Source organism: Trachurus japonicus, chromosome 11 (assembly GCF_045865225.1).
Source record: "Trachurus japonicus isolate A0001 chromosome 11, Traja_1.0".
Taxonomy (NCBI): domain Eukaryota; kingdom Metazoa; phylum Chordata; class Actinopteri; order Carangiformes; family Carangidae; genus Trachurus; species Trachurus japonicus.
Window position 1 is genome coordinate 12219375 of NC_140917.1, and position 16991 is coordinate 12236365.

Below are 16991 nucleotides of genomic sequence, written 5' to 3' on the forward strand. Positions count from 1 at the left end.
CGCTGCCAAGACGACGCCTCCAACGCCGTTTGCCTATTGGTCGTCTACGAACCCTTTTGAACGGGTCCTTGCATCCATGGGCTCTCATGTGTGCCCTGAAACTGCCTTTCCATCTGAAACTGGCCTCGCACACTTGGCAACTAAACGTGTTGTCTTTGGCATGTTTTCTCATGTGTGCAGTTAAACTGTCGCTCCGAGTGAAGCATCGAGCACAAAGTGAACACTCGTATAGTTTTTCTCCACTGTGGGTTGTCATGTGTTGTTTCAATTTCGATTCAAATCTAAAAAGTTCGTCACAAACTGAACAGCTGTATAGTTTCTCTCCCCTGTGAACTGCCATGTGCAACTCTAGTCTCTCACCACACACAGAGCAGCCAAGTTGTTTCTCTTAAGTTTCACATCCAGCTGTGACCTGTGAGGACTCACCAACACACCTGTGGTTTTTGACCTGATGAAGCCAGTTGAATCTTGTGCCACAAAAGATGCACTTTAATGATGGTTCATCTCTATGTGTGAGCAAGTGTCTTGTCACACTTCCCGTCTGTGCAAATCTTTTACTACAAATTGAGCAGCTGTATGGTTTCTCTCGTGTGTGAATTCTCATGTGTCCTGTCATGTGTGACTTCTGGGCAAATGTCATATCACACTCAGAGCAGCGAAATGGTTTCTCTCCTGTGTGAGTTCTCATGTGTTGTGTCAGGTTTGTCTTGATGCTAAATGTTTTACCACACTCAGAGCAGCTAAATGGTTTCTCTCCTGTGTGAGTTCTCATGTGTGTCGTCAGCTTTGACTTTGTTACACATATTCTACCACACTCAGAGCAGCTATGTAGTTTCCTGTTAGTATCACAGCCATTATTTTCAGAGTTCAACCCAGACTGAGGTTCTTTTTTCTCCCTCTCCTCATCTTCACTGTCTTCAGTCTCAGATGAATCAGAGGTCTTGTCATTAGTATCTGGTTGTAAATGTCTGTCTGAACATGTGTTTCTGTCTGGTTCAGGTCCTCCATCAGTGTCTGTTTCCATGTGTTTAGGGGAGCTGCTGGCTGGAGGCTCTGCTCCTCCGTCCTCCTCAGTCTGACCCTGTTGAAGCTGTGAGAGCGGAGGTTTCTCTTCATTATCTTCATGTTCACTTTTCACAGGTAAAGGAATGAATTTCAACTCCTCTGGTCCTTGAAGCTGCTCTCCTCCATGAGTGGTCCAAGCGTTCTCCAGCTCTTCTTTTACACGAGGAGGCTCAGAGTCCCTCTGGTCCTGACTGGAGCTCCACTCCTGCTGCTCTGTGGGAACTTCCTGTGCCCTCACACACTCTGAAATACAAACATTACACACAACTTAAAACAACTCACATCGTTTGAGAAGGGACTGCTTTTCTAATACACTTTGAGAGCACAAACATGACTGCAGTGTTCTCAGTCTGACTTGTAATTATGGCCTTTAATAATGCATGTTTGGTCTTATGGTTTATCAGGTCACTCATCTGAAATATATTGTTTCATATTATTGAAAACCGGTCAGCGTATCTTTTGGTCATTGGATTTTCTTTCGATGAATGGGTATTAAAAATCAAAAATCACTGGTTTATTCTATTTTCGTTTTGAAATACAAAAAATAAAATTGAAACACAAAGTGTTCTTGTTTTTGAGTGTCAAAGAACAATTAACTACATTTTAAAAACAGTTTGATTTTCATGTTCTATGTCACATAATAAAAAATTAAATCAGCAGTCAACAGAAACAAATAAAGAGACCAAAAACACTTCTTTTTTAAATATTTTGACAATGTCATTTTCAAGGCAAGAGCGCCAATGAGCACTACGGTACCTGTGTGTCTGTGGGCCAAAATCTACTCGGATATGATTGATGATGACAGTAAAACATGGCCTGACATTTACAGAAATCTGTACGCATATCAGATTAAAGTGGGGGCAGAAAGGAGATTTTAAGATGAAAATGGCAGAAGCTTGAGTCCCCAATGTACATCACAGGTGGCAAAAGTTATAACCAAAGTATGGACCTGCTATATCTCCCTTTTCCCTTCTTCTACTCGGTATGTTGCGTGTGAAGACTTTGTTCCCCGCCAATAGGCGGGGAAAACGGGTCTGTTGTCCTGGCCCAGGGCATTAAATTATAGAATACTGTTTCAAAATAGGCCTATTTGTGGGAAAAAAAATAGCTATGTAATATTTGAGTTGGGGGTGGGGGTCCTAAGACTATCTCGTTCCAACCTCGTTCCAACCCGGGCCCAGGCAAGACTATCAACTGGCCTGATAGACCAGTCCGAATCCGGCCCACAGCTTTGCCTTGTAAATGACAACTTCCAGTGTCCAGTCATATGAAAAAAAAGTTTGTTTTTTTGTTTCTGTCGTCTAGTGATTTTATTTTTGTTATATGAAATAGAACGTGAAAATCAAACTGTTTTTAAATTTTAGTTAATTGTTCTTTGATACTCAAAAAGAAGAACGCTTTGTGTTTCAATTTTATTTTGTGTATTTCAAAATGAAAATCCAATAAACCAATAATTTTTTGTTTTTTAATTCTCATTCATCAAAACAAAATCCAATGACCAAAAGATACACTGACCCAAAACATACCATTTCTCAGAGAAAACCTTTATGTTAAATGGCTAATGTAACCACATTCTACCCTGTATATTTATTTTGTAAAATGTAAAATAAATCAAATAGATGAATAAATAACACTTTGCTGCTTTATTGAGCTCTCATTTAAGCTAAACTAACAACCAAAAAAGGAGATCAGTGCTTGAATGGATGTATACTTTATTATCTATTTATAATTTATGGCTTTTTGTTTTTAACTGTTTCACTGTATCTTAAAACTTCTTGGTTGTACCATTTAACAGTACAGTAAATAAGATAATGAAACTGTTTGCACATGAAGTTTGCAAGTAACAAGTTCCCAAACTGCTGCAAGTGCTAACGGTTTCCATGGTGATCAGCACCACGGACAGTCCCCTAGCAACCGTCAGAATATCAGAATACTTTAAAGGCCCCATGGCATGAAAAATGTGATTTTGGTTATTTTTTCATGCTTGGGGAGGTCTCTGGGCCACGTATATACTGTCCCATGCATCAAACTGGTCATAAACGGAGAAACACACACCGCCCATTTGTAGGAACATTCTCTTTAAGACGAGCAGATAGCACTTCCTCCTTTCTGTGATGTCACACACAAGGTAACTCCGCCCACCGTGACCAGTTGTTATTTTTCAATTTCTATGAATGCAGCTTAGGTTTCAGTTACTTGCCTGTGATTGGCCCGACCACATGCCACTCTAAAACAGTCAGCCAATCAGAGGAGAGGTTCTCATTCTCTCTTCTGATTGGCCAAATGACCTGTGCCTGTTAGAACTCCAGAAAGAGGCAACAGAAAGGGGCAATATAGACGATATTAAGCAGATCACAGGTACTCAAAACCAATGATACATCTTGTTAGGGATATCAGCAGGTAAATAAACCCAGAGAAAAGTGCACAGCATGGGGCCTTTACCGTTATCGCAGATTTGTTTACATCGATCTGGTTTCCTTTTTTTACATCTTAAATGTAATAAATGAAACCATATAACTAAACTACACAATAAATAAATACAATATCTTAACCACTAGTATCTTTAACGTCTAATCGCGTTTTGCAACTGGAGTTGTTTTTCTTGACACGGCTGGTGACGTTTATAACGGTCAGTTGGTCCGTCCTCAACGCCGCCAACATTTCCCCGTTACATCAAACCGAGACAAACTGATTCTCCGTTAATAACTGACCTGCTCTCTGTAACAAAACCCGAGGGTTTAACAAAGCGTCCAGTTGTTTCCTCTGTCGCTGCTTCTCCTGCTCTGACCGACATAGCTCCTCCTCGTACTCCGCCACGGTTCTTTCAATCAGAACAAAGATCTCTTCGACGGCCGAACTCAGTCGCTGCTCCACCAGCGCTCTCAGCACCTGGACTTTAGCCATGTTCACTCAGACACACACAGACACACACTCACTCCCCGTGAGACAGCCGGGGCCTTTCCCATTCTTCCACACTTCGCTGAGTGCGCTTGGTTACGCAAACACTATGGTGACGTTTTTCTGGCGGAACGTACATGACTGAAGTGGGCGATGCGCGCGGATATTTAACCAAAGACGGTTTATAAACCTCATGACCTATAATACATCCATGCTCATGACGAGTCAGCTTCCTGTATGCATGTCACGTGGGCTTCTGCACGGCCACGCCCCTTTAGAGAGACCAGAGGCAGCTTGGAGTGTATTGATTCCTATGGGACAATTTAATTTGAACACCGATTATGGTCGGGCCTTTCTCCCCACGGTCACTGAAGCAAATTTTGGACTCATTTTTCACAAGCCACATCTCTTCTGAACAGTTTGACACCAAAATGGTAATTTTCAGACGGAGAGATCCGGTTAAAATCCACTTTGTTCAAGACCTGTCTCTGTCTCTACGACACACTCTCGCGAGATTTGGCACAGATCTCCTAGGCAACGTCAAACAAACGCCCGCGAACTCCCGTGAAAATGATTTAAATTATTTTTTGGCATGCTAAATATTACTGTTAGTAGTGTAAATATTTAATGTTATCATAAGAAAATATAAATATCTCACTTTCATCTACCTACAAATTGTATAAATCCACACACACACGATCACAGACGAGGTGGGGTGACGGTTGGCCACGCCCACTTAGAGAGACAGGAAGTGTATACCATTTCATATCATTTATTGAATATCTTTGATTTAACCAATATATCTCTCCAGTGAGCCAGCAGGATTCAAATCATAAATGTGTAAGCCTAACTCCGTAAGAAAAGGGGGAAAAAAAGATAAACACGTGGGATTATAGAGCGTGACGATAAATATTCACAATCAATAGAGAAAATTCATAATTACGTGATAACAGGTCAAAAATGATCAGATGTAAAAGTAAACGTAGCCTATGACAACAAAACTGACATTGAAAAATATGAGATAAAAGTAGGTATATAAAATATGAGATTAAAAAGTCATAATTATGACATAGAAGTCAAATTCATTTAATTGAAATTTATTCAATGGCATTTCCCTTTTTTATTAGTATTTTTTAAAAGTGGGGTTGTATGATCTACAAATAGCCCCTAAGTACTTTAATTGCAGACGTTACTGCCAGACGAGCGGATCATCACAGAGGCAGCAGCCGGGCTACTGAGGTGGTCGGCCGGCTAACCTACATCCGGGGATATACAATAAACAGACAATAAATGTAGAACCGATTTTGACTCATTTTTCTCCTTTTAACTGCTAGCTGCGGCTAATGGATAATAATAAGACAGTAGTGATGAGGGAGAGGAGAGGGTGTGTAAGTTAGTGACCTGCCTGCTGCTGTGTGCGTGTGTGAAGGGAGAGAGAGAGAGAGTGGCGACGGGGGGGGGGGGGGGTAGATAGATAGATAGGTGATAGATGATTTTTAGTATGGCTTTTAACAGGGCTTTCAGTTGTGCTGGGTCGTTTGCTGGCGGGCGAAGAGCTTCCCAAACAGTCATTTGGATCCACCAGTTGCCCTCATGTATCTATTCCATGGATAGACTGTAAAGACCCATTCGAAGGCGGTCGGGGAATCGCTGACGTCAGCGCGTGAAATTCACCCCCTGAATTGACCCTTTGTTGGCCTTCTGATTGGTCTGCTGTTCCACCAATCAGAGCGCTTCTCCCCATGTCACATGTTGCACAACATTCTAAGGTTGGACAACCCTGGAATGAAACCCTATGAAACGAGATAGGTAGACAGCAATTTTTTTGGCAAAAACTACTTAATAATTTTTCAATATGGTTAAAATGTGCCTGGGGTTCCTGCAATAGCAACTCACGATATCTGGAACGTATTCCTGGAGTCATTTTTATCCCATTCCCCAAACCTAAGACATCAATAAACATAGGCTACTTGGCCCATGTGTACTGTATAACATATTACTTTAGAGTAGACACGGTCGCGCACATCCAGTTCAATAGGTGCTGGCCTCAAAAAATGTGGACAGGAAAAGCAAAAAGAGGAGACCGCACACATCAGCTCCCTTCTGTGCAGATTTATTAGCACATCAATAGTAACGTTTCGAGCTCATAGCTCTTCATCAGACTAACTCATACACATAGGACGCCCCGTTTTTAAACCTGCCCCCGAGGGTCACATGGTGAGTCACATGGTAAAGGGAATGTATACATCAAAACCCATCTTGTACAAAACCAAAGCATACAAAAAGTCAAAGACACTTCATCATAATTAAATAGATATGCATATGCATATTTGATCGTCTATATATTAACAAAAAATGGAAAAGTTAATATATAGATGATCAAATATGCATATGCATATTTGATCGTCTATATATTAACTTTTCCATTTTTTGTGGTTGGATTGTCCCTTATCTAGCTCAGGGTTATGGATAATTGAACTTTAAAATATGTTAAATCTTTAAACAAGATCAAAATGTTTAGAATATTAATAATGTGATAACCTTGTCCTAGACTTTGAAGATTAGCCATCCTATTACTAGAGGCGCCTCTAATTCATTAGATCTGTATGACGGCCAGTCGGCCTGATGGGTGTTGGTCTATTTAATTATGATGAAGTGTCTTTGACTTTTTGTATGCTTTGGTTTTGTACAAGATGGGTTTTGATGTATACATTCCCTTTACCATGTGACTCACCATGTGACCCTCGGGGGCAGGTTTAAAAACGGGGCGTCCTATGTGTATGAGTTAGTCTGATGAAGAGCTATGAGCTCGAAACGTTACTATTGATGTGCTAATAAATCTGCACAGAAGGGAGCTGATGTGTGCGGTCTCCTCTTTTTGCTTTTCCTAACATATTACTTTAACCTTCTGTTGGTTTGGGGGTGGTCCACTAGGGGGAGCTCTAGGCATAGGTCAGGGGTTAACTGCAAAGTTTTGTTTGTTGTTGTTGTTGTGTGCAGTCCTCATGAGAAGTGAGCCCGTTTTTCTGTACTGAAGTGCTAAGCTCATTCATCCTCCAGTCCATCTCTGGTCGTGTTCATAAACAGAGAAGATCTAATACCTTCAAAGTTATCTAGCAAACGTAACATTACCGCTGCTAATGTCTTTTTAACTTTGTGAAGTTTTACGAGGAGAAACGGGAGATCGGCGGAGATTAAGCGTTAGCTTGTAGCTAACGTTAGCTAGCGTCGTTAGCTACTAGCTAGTGAGTGACCAAAACAATGATTTTTCCCCATTTTTCGGAAAAGTCAGGTAATGCCCGTTCAATCGCAATAGGCTTTATGCCCAGCTGGCTAAAATCCAGGAAGTAGTGGTACTTCCTGGTTGGTACTTTCTGAATTTCAGCCAGCCAGGTGTGTCTGATTATTGTTTTGAGGTCAGACACACCGGGATTAATCAGTTTGGCCAATCATGTACAACAGGAAATAAAGGAGCTGGCTGAAATTCAGGCAGTACCAACCAGGAAGTACCACTACTTCCTGGATTTTAGCCAGCTGGGCATATAGCCTATTGAGCCACGTCTGTCCTCTATCATGGACACTATTTTTCTGATGTGTAAGTTAATTAAAATTTTCCTTACAAGCAATTTAAATCTGCCTAATTTTCAATGGGTTCCAATGGGAGTTGACCCTTCCGTGACCATTGTTTGTCCAACCTAGCAACAGTAACCGTGGGGGGCGGGGCCTTGACAAAGGGTCAATTGCAGCGCATTATGCAGCACAGACCCCGTTCAAGGCAATGGAGAGATACGCGGGTGGGCTCATTCTTTTTGGTTTTGAACGCTTCCTCACCCATTATTATTTAAAAAACATAAAACGCATGTGCATTTTCTCACAAATCCTGCCCTATGATCCTTTAAGTAGTGAGTGTATCAGAAAAGTGCAGATAATGAGGAACAGCATTTCAGTAACTTCATATTGATTTACTGGATGTTAAAATTGTTGATGCTAATGAGGAAGATTTTTAAAAACCAAAATCATGAATCTGAGGTTACAATCTAAAACTTTTAAACTGTCTGTGTGATCTATTTCATTACAGTCTTCATCTGCTGCTGTAGCAGAACTGTATCCACAACTAAATAAATACATTTAAACAGTGTGTTTCACCTCTTTTTATGTAGTTGAGTGGACAAAGACACGTAAATTAGTATGAACTTGACCTCAGACTTTTCAAATCTGGGAGTCTGCTCCTATTTGTTGAGGTTTAGTGTGATTGTACCTGAAGTGACACTAACTGATGTAACTAACATAATGCAAAGTCTTCTAGTCCATGGCTCAGTTCCTCCATATTTATTTCTCCACAGGGAAGAACATTTCAGAGACAACTCACAAGAATATACAGATATTTTTCCAAACTTGTACAGAATGAAACTCCCCAAGAACATATTAGGTTTCCTGTACTTCAATCAGATCAGAATGAAACATAAACATCTTCATATTTGGACACATAAGATCGGTCCTTATGCAACACACAACAATCAAGTTATCAAAATGACCAAACTTATAAACACCACACCTAAAAACGTCTGCGATGTTTTCTTGAACCAATTCACAGATTGGTGTTAGTACTAGTATTACTACAGTGAACTTTAACCCATGTCCAGACAACAGCAGAGCATTGAATCCTTCAGACTGGTTTACTGTCGCTGACAAGACGAAGCCTCTGACGCCGTTTGCCTATTGGTCGTCTACGAACCTTTCTGAACTGGTCCTTGTATCCTTTCCATCTGAAACTGTCCTCGCACACTTGGCAGCTGAACCGTGTTGTCATCGGCATGTTTTCTCATGTGTGCAGCTAAACTGTTACTCTGAGTGAAGCGTCGACCACAATCTGAACACGCGTATGGTTTTTCTCCACTGTGGGTTGTCATGTGTTGTTTCAAGTTCGACTCAAATCTAAAAGGTTCCTTACAGACTGGACATCTTTATAGTTTCTCTCCACTGTGAATTCTCATGTGTCTCGTCAGGTCCGTCTTCATGCGAAATGTTTTCTCACACTCAGAGCAGCTTAATGGTTTCTCTCCTGTGTGAGTTGTCATGTGTCCTGTCAGATGTGACTTCCTGCCAAATGTTTTATCACACTCAGAGCAGCTAAATGGTTTCTCTCCTGTGTGAGTTCTCATGTGTCCTGTCAGATGTGACTTCTGGGCAAATGTTTTATCACACTCAGAGCAGCTAAATGGTTTCTCTCCTGTGTGAATTCTCATGTGCCTCGTCAGGTGTTTCTTCATGCGAAATGTTTTATCACACTCAGAGCAGCTAAATGGTTTCTCTCCTGTGTGAATTCTCATGTGTTTCATCAGGTTTGTCTTGATGCCAAATGTTTTACCACACTCAGAGCAGCTAAATGGTTTCTCTCCTGTGTGAGTTATCATGTGTCCTGTCAGATGTGACTTCCTGCCAAATGTTTTATCACACTCAGAGCAGCTAAATGGTTTCTGTCCTCTGTGAATTCTCATGTGTTTCATCAGGTTTGTCTTGATGCCAAATGTTTTACCACACTCAGAGCAGCTAAATGGTTTCTGTCCTGTGTGAGTTATCATGTGTGTAATCAGGTTTCTCTTGATGCCAAATGTTTTACCACACTCAGAGCAGCTAAGTAGTTTCCTGTTAGTATCACAGTCATTATTTTCAGAGTTCAACCCAGACTGAGGTTCTTTTTTCTCCCTCTCCTCATCTTCACTGTCTTCAGTGTCAGATGATTCGGAGGTCTTGTCATTAGTATCTGGTTGTAAATGTCTGTCTGAACATGTGTTTCTGTCTGGTTCTGGTCCTCCATCAGTGTCTGTTTCCATGTGTTTAGGGGAGCTGCTGGCTGGAGGCTCTGCTCCTCCGTCCTCCTCAGTCTGACCCTGTTGAAGCTGTGAGAGCGGAGGTTTCTCTTCATTATCTTCATGTTCACTTTTCACAAGTAAAAGAATGACTTTCAACTCCTCTGGTCCTTGAAGCTGCTCTCCTCCATTAGTGGTCCAAGCGTTCTCCAGCTCTTCTTTTACACGAGGAGGCTCAGAGTCCCTCTGGTCCTGACTGGAGCTCCACTCCTGCTGCTCTGTGGGAACTTCCTGTGCCCTCACACACTCTGAAATACAAACATTACACACAACTTAAAACAACTCACATCACTTGAGAAGCAAGGGACTGCTTTTCTAATACGCTTTGAGAGCACAAACATCACTGCAGTGTTCTCAGTCCGACTTGAAAATTATGGCCTTTCATAATGCATGTTCGGGATACCCTGTATATTTATTTTATAAAATATAAAATATTAAATAGATAAATAAACCACACTGATGCATTATTGAGCTTAAGCCAACAACCAACAAAAGGAGATCAGTGCTTGAATGGATGAATAATTTATTATCTAGTATCTGTTTATAATTTATTGCTTTTTGTTTTTAAACCTTTTACTGTATCTTAAAACGTCTTTGTTGTACCATTTTGTGGTACAGTAAATAAGATAATTAAACTGTTTGCATTAAGTTTTCAAGTAACAAGTTCCCGGGTATTTGTTTACATCGATCTGGTTTTCTCTTTTGTATGTTCTTCAATGAAATAACTGAAACCATATAACTACTCTATAACTCTACGCTCCCAGAAAATAACAAATCTTAACCTCTATTTTGACGTCTAATCGTGTTTTGCAACTGGAGTTGTTTTTCTTCAATGGCTGGTAGCTAGCCCAGCAAGGAGTTGGTGCTTGGAACCAGTTTTAAGAACCAATAACCAGTTGGTGGAAAAGCAAAGAACCGCTGCTAGTCAGGCACTGGCTCCGAACCAGCACTGGAACCAGCTCAGTGGAAAAGGGGGAAACCCTACAACCACGGCATGTCACAAAACTATAACGCGCCCCATTGAATTAAATCGACTCCACTGCTCGTTTGCCCTCCTTTTTTTATCTTCCATCATGGCATCCGTATCTCGTGCAAGTGGAACGTTCGTCACATGCAAAGGGTCAATAACGGTCAGTTGGTCCGTCTTCAACACCACCAACATTTTTCCGTTACAGAAACAAACTGATTCTTCGTTAATAACTGACCTGCTCTCTGTAACAAAACCCGAGGGTTTAAAGGAGCATTAACGCAAATCCAAATTCTTAATTCGGCCACTAGATGGAGCCAGTGGCGAAGCATATCAGATAACAAGGGGGCGTCTCTCCACAATACATGTTATGCTTTATGGTATTTAAAAATCAGCTGTCAGAGAGAGCGCAGCCTCGTTTGGTGATAAGAAGAACAGGTTCTCTAGTGTAGGACATGAGGAGAAAAAACATGGAGGTTTTCTGTAACATTACAAAACAGCGCCCCTGTTTTTGCTGTTTGCGGCTTTATGGCTTCTTGACCATAAGTCAATTAGTGTTGAGCTCATTTGCATATTTAAAATAAAATTTCCAAGAAACTTGAAATACAGAAATGTTACTTTTTATCGGGGTTTCCGCTACATGTAATTGATCGTGGCGCACCGCCACGGCAAAATAAAAGCCGCCACACCTTCAGAATGATGATTTTTTTTTTTTTTTTATGTTAAAGGCCCCATGGCATGAAAAACGTGATTTTTGTTATTTTTTCCTGCTTGGGGAGGTCTCTGGGCCACGTATATACTGCCCCATGCATCAAACTGGTCACAAACGGAGAAACACACACCGCCCATTTGTAGGAACATTGGGCCTCATTCACGAACCGTTCTTAAGAACAAATTTGTTCTTAAGTCCTACATACGAAGTTTTTACGAAGATTGTGGCATTCATGAATGTTTTCTTATCCAGAATTTGTTCTTAACTAAGAACAAAATCTACGAACAGTCAGGAGTATACTTACGCACTTTTAGGTGCTGAGACTTCTGCAAAAATAACCGATTATAGTGTTTTCTTTTGTTCTGCAGTTGTATGATATTATATGATTTGAATAAGAATTATTTTCTTATCTTTTATGATGTTTTTAATAATTATATATTAATAATAATAATTGACAAATCATTGCAGTTTCTTAAAAAAAACATTATAGACACTTAATTCATATCAGTTTTTTTTTTTTTTAAGTGTTCACACTACACACAACTGTTTTTATTTTCTTTTTTAAATATATGATAATATGATGATATTTATGATGGCACACGTGAGAGTGTGGTCTCTCTGATAACAACCCGAAGAGCTGCATCCACTGCTGGCTACTAAATATAGCCTAAATATAAATATAAATATAAATATAAAAATATAAACTAAATATAAGCCTTTTGTTTGTTTCTTAGTTTCATTCCTGCCACAGTAGCGCCACTTCACTACTTTAGTTCTTTTTATGTTTGGAGTCTGGTGCTCCCTCCCAGATTTTCATTTGAGCATTTCAACTTTCTTTCTCACTCCACCTTCTCTGCTCAGTGCCTGTGGTCTCTGTGTGCACACGGCCCTGCAGTCTCATGCCCTTTTACGGGCATTGATGGGGCTGTTACCTATGCTAATCCTATGTTAATTAGACTCACTTGGCACACGCCCTCAACTTACGAGGAGATGGCATTCATCAAGTAGGAACACAGCTGCGAACAATTCTGAGGCTTACGAACGCGTTGATGAATCTGATGTAGGGTTTTCTTAAGGAACTTCTTAAGAACAACTTAAGAAAGAATCTAAGAAGGTTCTTAAGAAGATATTGGTGAATGAGGCCCATTCTCTTTAAGACGAGCAGATAGCACTTCCTCCTTTCTGTGATGTCACACACAAGGTAACTCCGCCCACCGTGACCGGTTGTTTTTTTGTTTTTCAATTTTTATGAATGCAGCTTAGGTTTCAGTTACTTGCCTGTGATTGGCCCGACCACATGCCACTCAAAAACAGTCAGCCAATCAGAGGAGATTGAGATTGTTGTCTGGCCTCATTGGCATCATAGACATTATTCACCTTATTCTCCGGGGCAACCATGGAGTCAATGGAACGCTGTGAGATTGTGTTGGAACTTCCGGCGACGACCGGAAGTCGTATAGTACATTAGCGGTAGCTTGATTATTTGAGTCCGTTCTCAGATGTTTCTTGTTGGCAAATCCGGGTTTTTTTTCCCGTTGTCGATTGCAAAAAATGACGAGCATTATAAAGAGGAAGCTACAATCACTGGAAGAAAACGTGTGAGTTTTTATAGCAGTTGAGCATCGACCTCATCTTCTGTCCCAGTGTGTGTGGAGCTCTGTACGACCTGCACCCACCTCCATCTACTCTAGAGTCTGGTTAAAAATAATTAAATAAATCCCCGTGTCCCCGCTGATTTCAGCCAAGGTGAGCAGCTTGTTTGGAGAGTAGGAGCGAATTAAAAAAAAAAACAAAAAAAACGCTATCACAGCCCGAAGCAACACTGTTAATGCACATAAGAGGCTGCTTTTAATTTCTGACAGCTGGACATTGCGCTACTTTTAATTATGAAGCTTTATCCATTTAAACAAAATAAACTAGAGGAACAACTTTCATGTTTAAATTGTGTTTTATAGCCTACTTTTATATATTTTACTGATCGCAATTCAGGCTGGGTGTGCGTATGAAAATATGCTACAGTGTTTCTCTTTTCTTTTCTCTTTTTTGGAGGGGGCGGGGGGTAGTTTAGGTGACAAAGACATTTTTAACTGTGAAAATAGAGATGTATTCAATATTTGCATTTGGGCAATACTGCTGTAGGCGAAACAAGTTTATTCATGGCCACATTTAAGTTACAGTAGTTGAGGGAGGGTTTTATTTCTAAACCCCTCCGTTATTTCTTTTACACATTAGCGAGCAGGTTCACAGCGTGAACAGCGTGTCCCGACCTGACCAGGCTCTGGACACGGAGCAGAGACCCAGGTCCGATAGTGCAAGGCTCTCTCTGAAGCAGAGGATGAGGCCAGCTTCCCGTCAGTCTTCACAGACAGTCCAGAGTTGAACGAGTTTCTGATCATATAGTTGTCAGTTTGCTCCAGGTGACAGTCGACCCTCACAACAAACCCCCCCCCTCCCTCTCTCAGTAAATAGTTCCGACGTCCATGCTGCAGCTTATATCCAAGTAATATAATAGCCTATATATAAATGAGCTCCTGACGCTCAGCTCAACAGTTGGTAAATAGCAGCGGATCAGCGCGATCTCTCCCTCCATACTGGTTCTGCCAGCTCCACTTGGATTTCAAAGTAAAAGTCACGCTGTAAATGAGTTAAATTGTGAAACAGCGGCGCTTTTATAGCCGATTTTAGGATTAAACTCTGAATATATGAGCTAAACATCTGTTACCATAAGTTTCCATGGCGATCTAGCTGGGTTGAAAGAGAGAGTACAGGAAAGCCTGGCTTTAGACTCAATAAAAAATATATAATTATAAAATATAACCCACTAAACTCGCTTCGAAGTACACCCCTCAAGTGTTGTCCATGTTGATTTGATTGTCTGTATTGTAATTGTCCCGCAATATACTGCAAATTCAGTCGATTGTTTACATCAGTTTTTACTTCCGCATTTGACCGGAAGTCGTAACACAATCGCGGCCAAACCGGAAGTGGCAAAGTGGGCGGGGCTACATAAGGTGAATACAGTAAATCAATCTTGGATTGATGAGAATTAAACATATTTCCCCAACTAGGATTTCTTAGGACTTTTAGTATGTTGTTCTGGACACCTCATAGTAATGGTGTCTGGTGAAAAACATTCTGTTACAATTATTCTGTCGGAAAACGCTATTTTGCCTGGACCAACAGTGCTCTGGCGTCCTGTTACTTCTGCTGCTCAACTGTTCAAGATGGCGGCCGCATTTCTTGCTCCCCAGCAGCCGATGCGGCGTCTACTCTTCATGTTTATAACGGTCAGTTGGTCCGTCCTCAACGCCACCAACGTTTCCCCGTTACATCAAACCGAGACAAACTGATTCTCCGTTAATAACTGACCTGCTCTCTGTAACAAAACCCGAGGGTTTAACAAAGCGTCCAGTTGTTTCCTCTGTCGCTGCTTCTCCTGCTCTGACCGACATAGCTCCTCCTCGTACTCCTCCACGGTTCTTTCAATCAGAACAAAGATCTCTTCGACGGCCGAACTCAGTCGCTGCTCCACCAGCGCTCTCAGCACCTGGACTTTAGCCATGTTCACTCAGACACACACAGACACACACTCACTCCCCGTGAGACAGCAGCGAGAGGCAAGAAGCTCCACGAGGAGTCCGTTTCCTGTATCCGTGTCACGTGGGTGTCGCCACCACTCCGCCCCTTCAGGGACCAGCAGCAGCAAGTTGTCTCAAACACACAGAGGGTTGGAAATATTCCTTGGTTTGCACACGTGTTTTGCTATCCACAAATACTACATATTTGTAAATAAATATTTTTCCATTTGTAAAAACAAAAAAGCCACGGTCGAGATCCACAAACAAACAGCTGGTGATTCACAAATGGCCCGCCCTCGTCACCAGTAGGGGGCAGTGTTGGCAAGTATCTGAATTAAAATTATGAAGAAGATTGCTACTGGAAACTGGATTATCTCGAGAAGTTATTTTAATTCCCTGTTCCCTGTTAATACATCACTTAATTAAGTTTTAATATGTTTTCATGCGAGAAAGTAACTGTTTAGATCCCCAATATGTGGTTAGTTTATCCAATGACGCCTGTTTGGAGGTTTGCTCCGTCGTGAAGCTCCACCTGGCTAACGACTCTCAATGAATTAGAATATTAAGGAAAAGTTTACTTATGTCAGTAATTCAATTCAAAGGGTGAAACTAATACATTATATAGATCCATTACACACATAACTAAACATTTCATGTCTTTATTTATTTACTTTATTTTATGTGTAATGATTATGGCTTATATTTAATGAAGATCTAAAATTCAGTATCTAAAAAAAACTATAGGAAAAAAGACCAATTTAAAGAACATTTTTAAAATGGAAATGTTTGCTTTCTGATAAGTTTGTCCATCTATATGCTCTCAATAGAGAGCCTAAGCGGAAGCAGGAAGTAGCCTAACGTTGCCATGGGACCTCAACTCGGAAAAAGTCTCCATGTAAGTGAACGGGAGTCAAAGTTTTATTTTGTGATCCGATTGAATTGTGCCATGAGAAAAAAATATGACCTCTACCACTTTAAAACATCACGTTTCATGCCGAGAAATCAGCAGTTTGTTGTTAAACGGCAACGGAAGAATGTAGGCTATTTTGTGTGAAGACGCTCTACGGACTACAAATCTGTGTCCCACAAAAAATACGTCACCAACTGACACGGGAAAGGGCGGCATTTGGTGTGTGACGTCACCTACGCGACTTGTAGTCTTTCTGATTGCGGATTCTTCTGAATTTTATTTTACAATAGTTTTACAACAAACTGCTGATTTCTCGGGATGAAACCTGATGTTTTAAACAGGTAGAGGTCATATTTTTTTTCTCATGGCACAATTCAATCGGATCACGAAATAAAACTTTGACTCCCGTTCACTTACACAGTGGCGCCGCCAGCCGGAATCCGTGTGCGTACAATTTTTTTCATAGGTGAAAAAAAAGCAATTTTGTTTATTTTGAGGGGGTGTGATAAAGACGCTTGTTGTTTTTAACAGGCTAAACGTGCTGAGTTCATTGATTGTTAAACCAATCACGGGAAGCCTAACGTAAAAGCCAGTGATTGTCGTGACGTTTACGTCATGTCATCTGTCTCTTTTTGATTTCTGCCGCCTATTTACACTACCGCTAGTGATGATTACGCCCGGTCCAGTATAGAAATGTCAAAAAGACAGTTGAGCCTTTTCCAGGCATTTGGAAAAAAAGAAGAGATCCAAACCCACGCTCACAAACACGCAGCAGAGCAGCGATAATGAAGGTCTCTCCTCTCTAGCTCCAAACTCACTCGTCTGCACCGCGATTATGGACTCATAGGCGCCGATTCCAGGTTGAGCCCCCACTGGGGGAGCCTCGGCCCATCAGCTGTGTGTCTGTGGGCATGTGTAACCCGTATGTGTGTAGCCTGTGTGAATGTGTGTGTTAATCTCTCACGCGCTCCGTTAAGATGAATAAACACAA

At 41.1% G+C, this 16991-nt stretch overlaps 2 protein-coding genes across 2 annotated transcripts; both read right to left on the bottom strand.

Moving 5' to 3' along the window:
- Positions 1–356: 356 nt before the first annotated feature.
- On the bottom strand, positions 357–3995 carry LOC146978317 (uncharacterized). The gene is made up of 2 exons (XM_085790590.1): positions 3777–3995; positions 357–1308 (listed from the first exon to the last, which is right to left on the bottom strand). Exons 1-2 carry the CDS (start codon positions 3967–3969, stop codon positions 389–391), a joined length of 1113 nt encoding a protein of 370 aa, XP_085646716.1. The 5' UTR covers positions 3970–3995; the 3' UTR covers positions 357–388.
- Positions 3996–8850: 4855 nt separating this feature from the next.
- On the bottom strand, positions 8851–15074 carry LOC146978318 (uncharacterized). Its single transcript, XM_085790497.1, has 2 exons — positions 14882–15074; positions 8851–10081 (listed from the first exon to the last, which is right to left on the bottom strand). Exons 1-2 carry the CDS (start codon positions 15072–15074, stop codon positions 8928–8930), a joined length of 1347 nt encoding a protein of 448 aa, XP_085646623.1. The 3' UTR covers positions 8851–8927.
- Positions 15075–16991: the final 1917 nt, after the last annotated feature.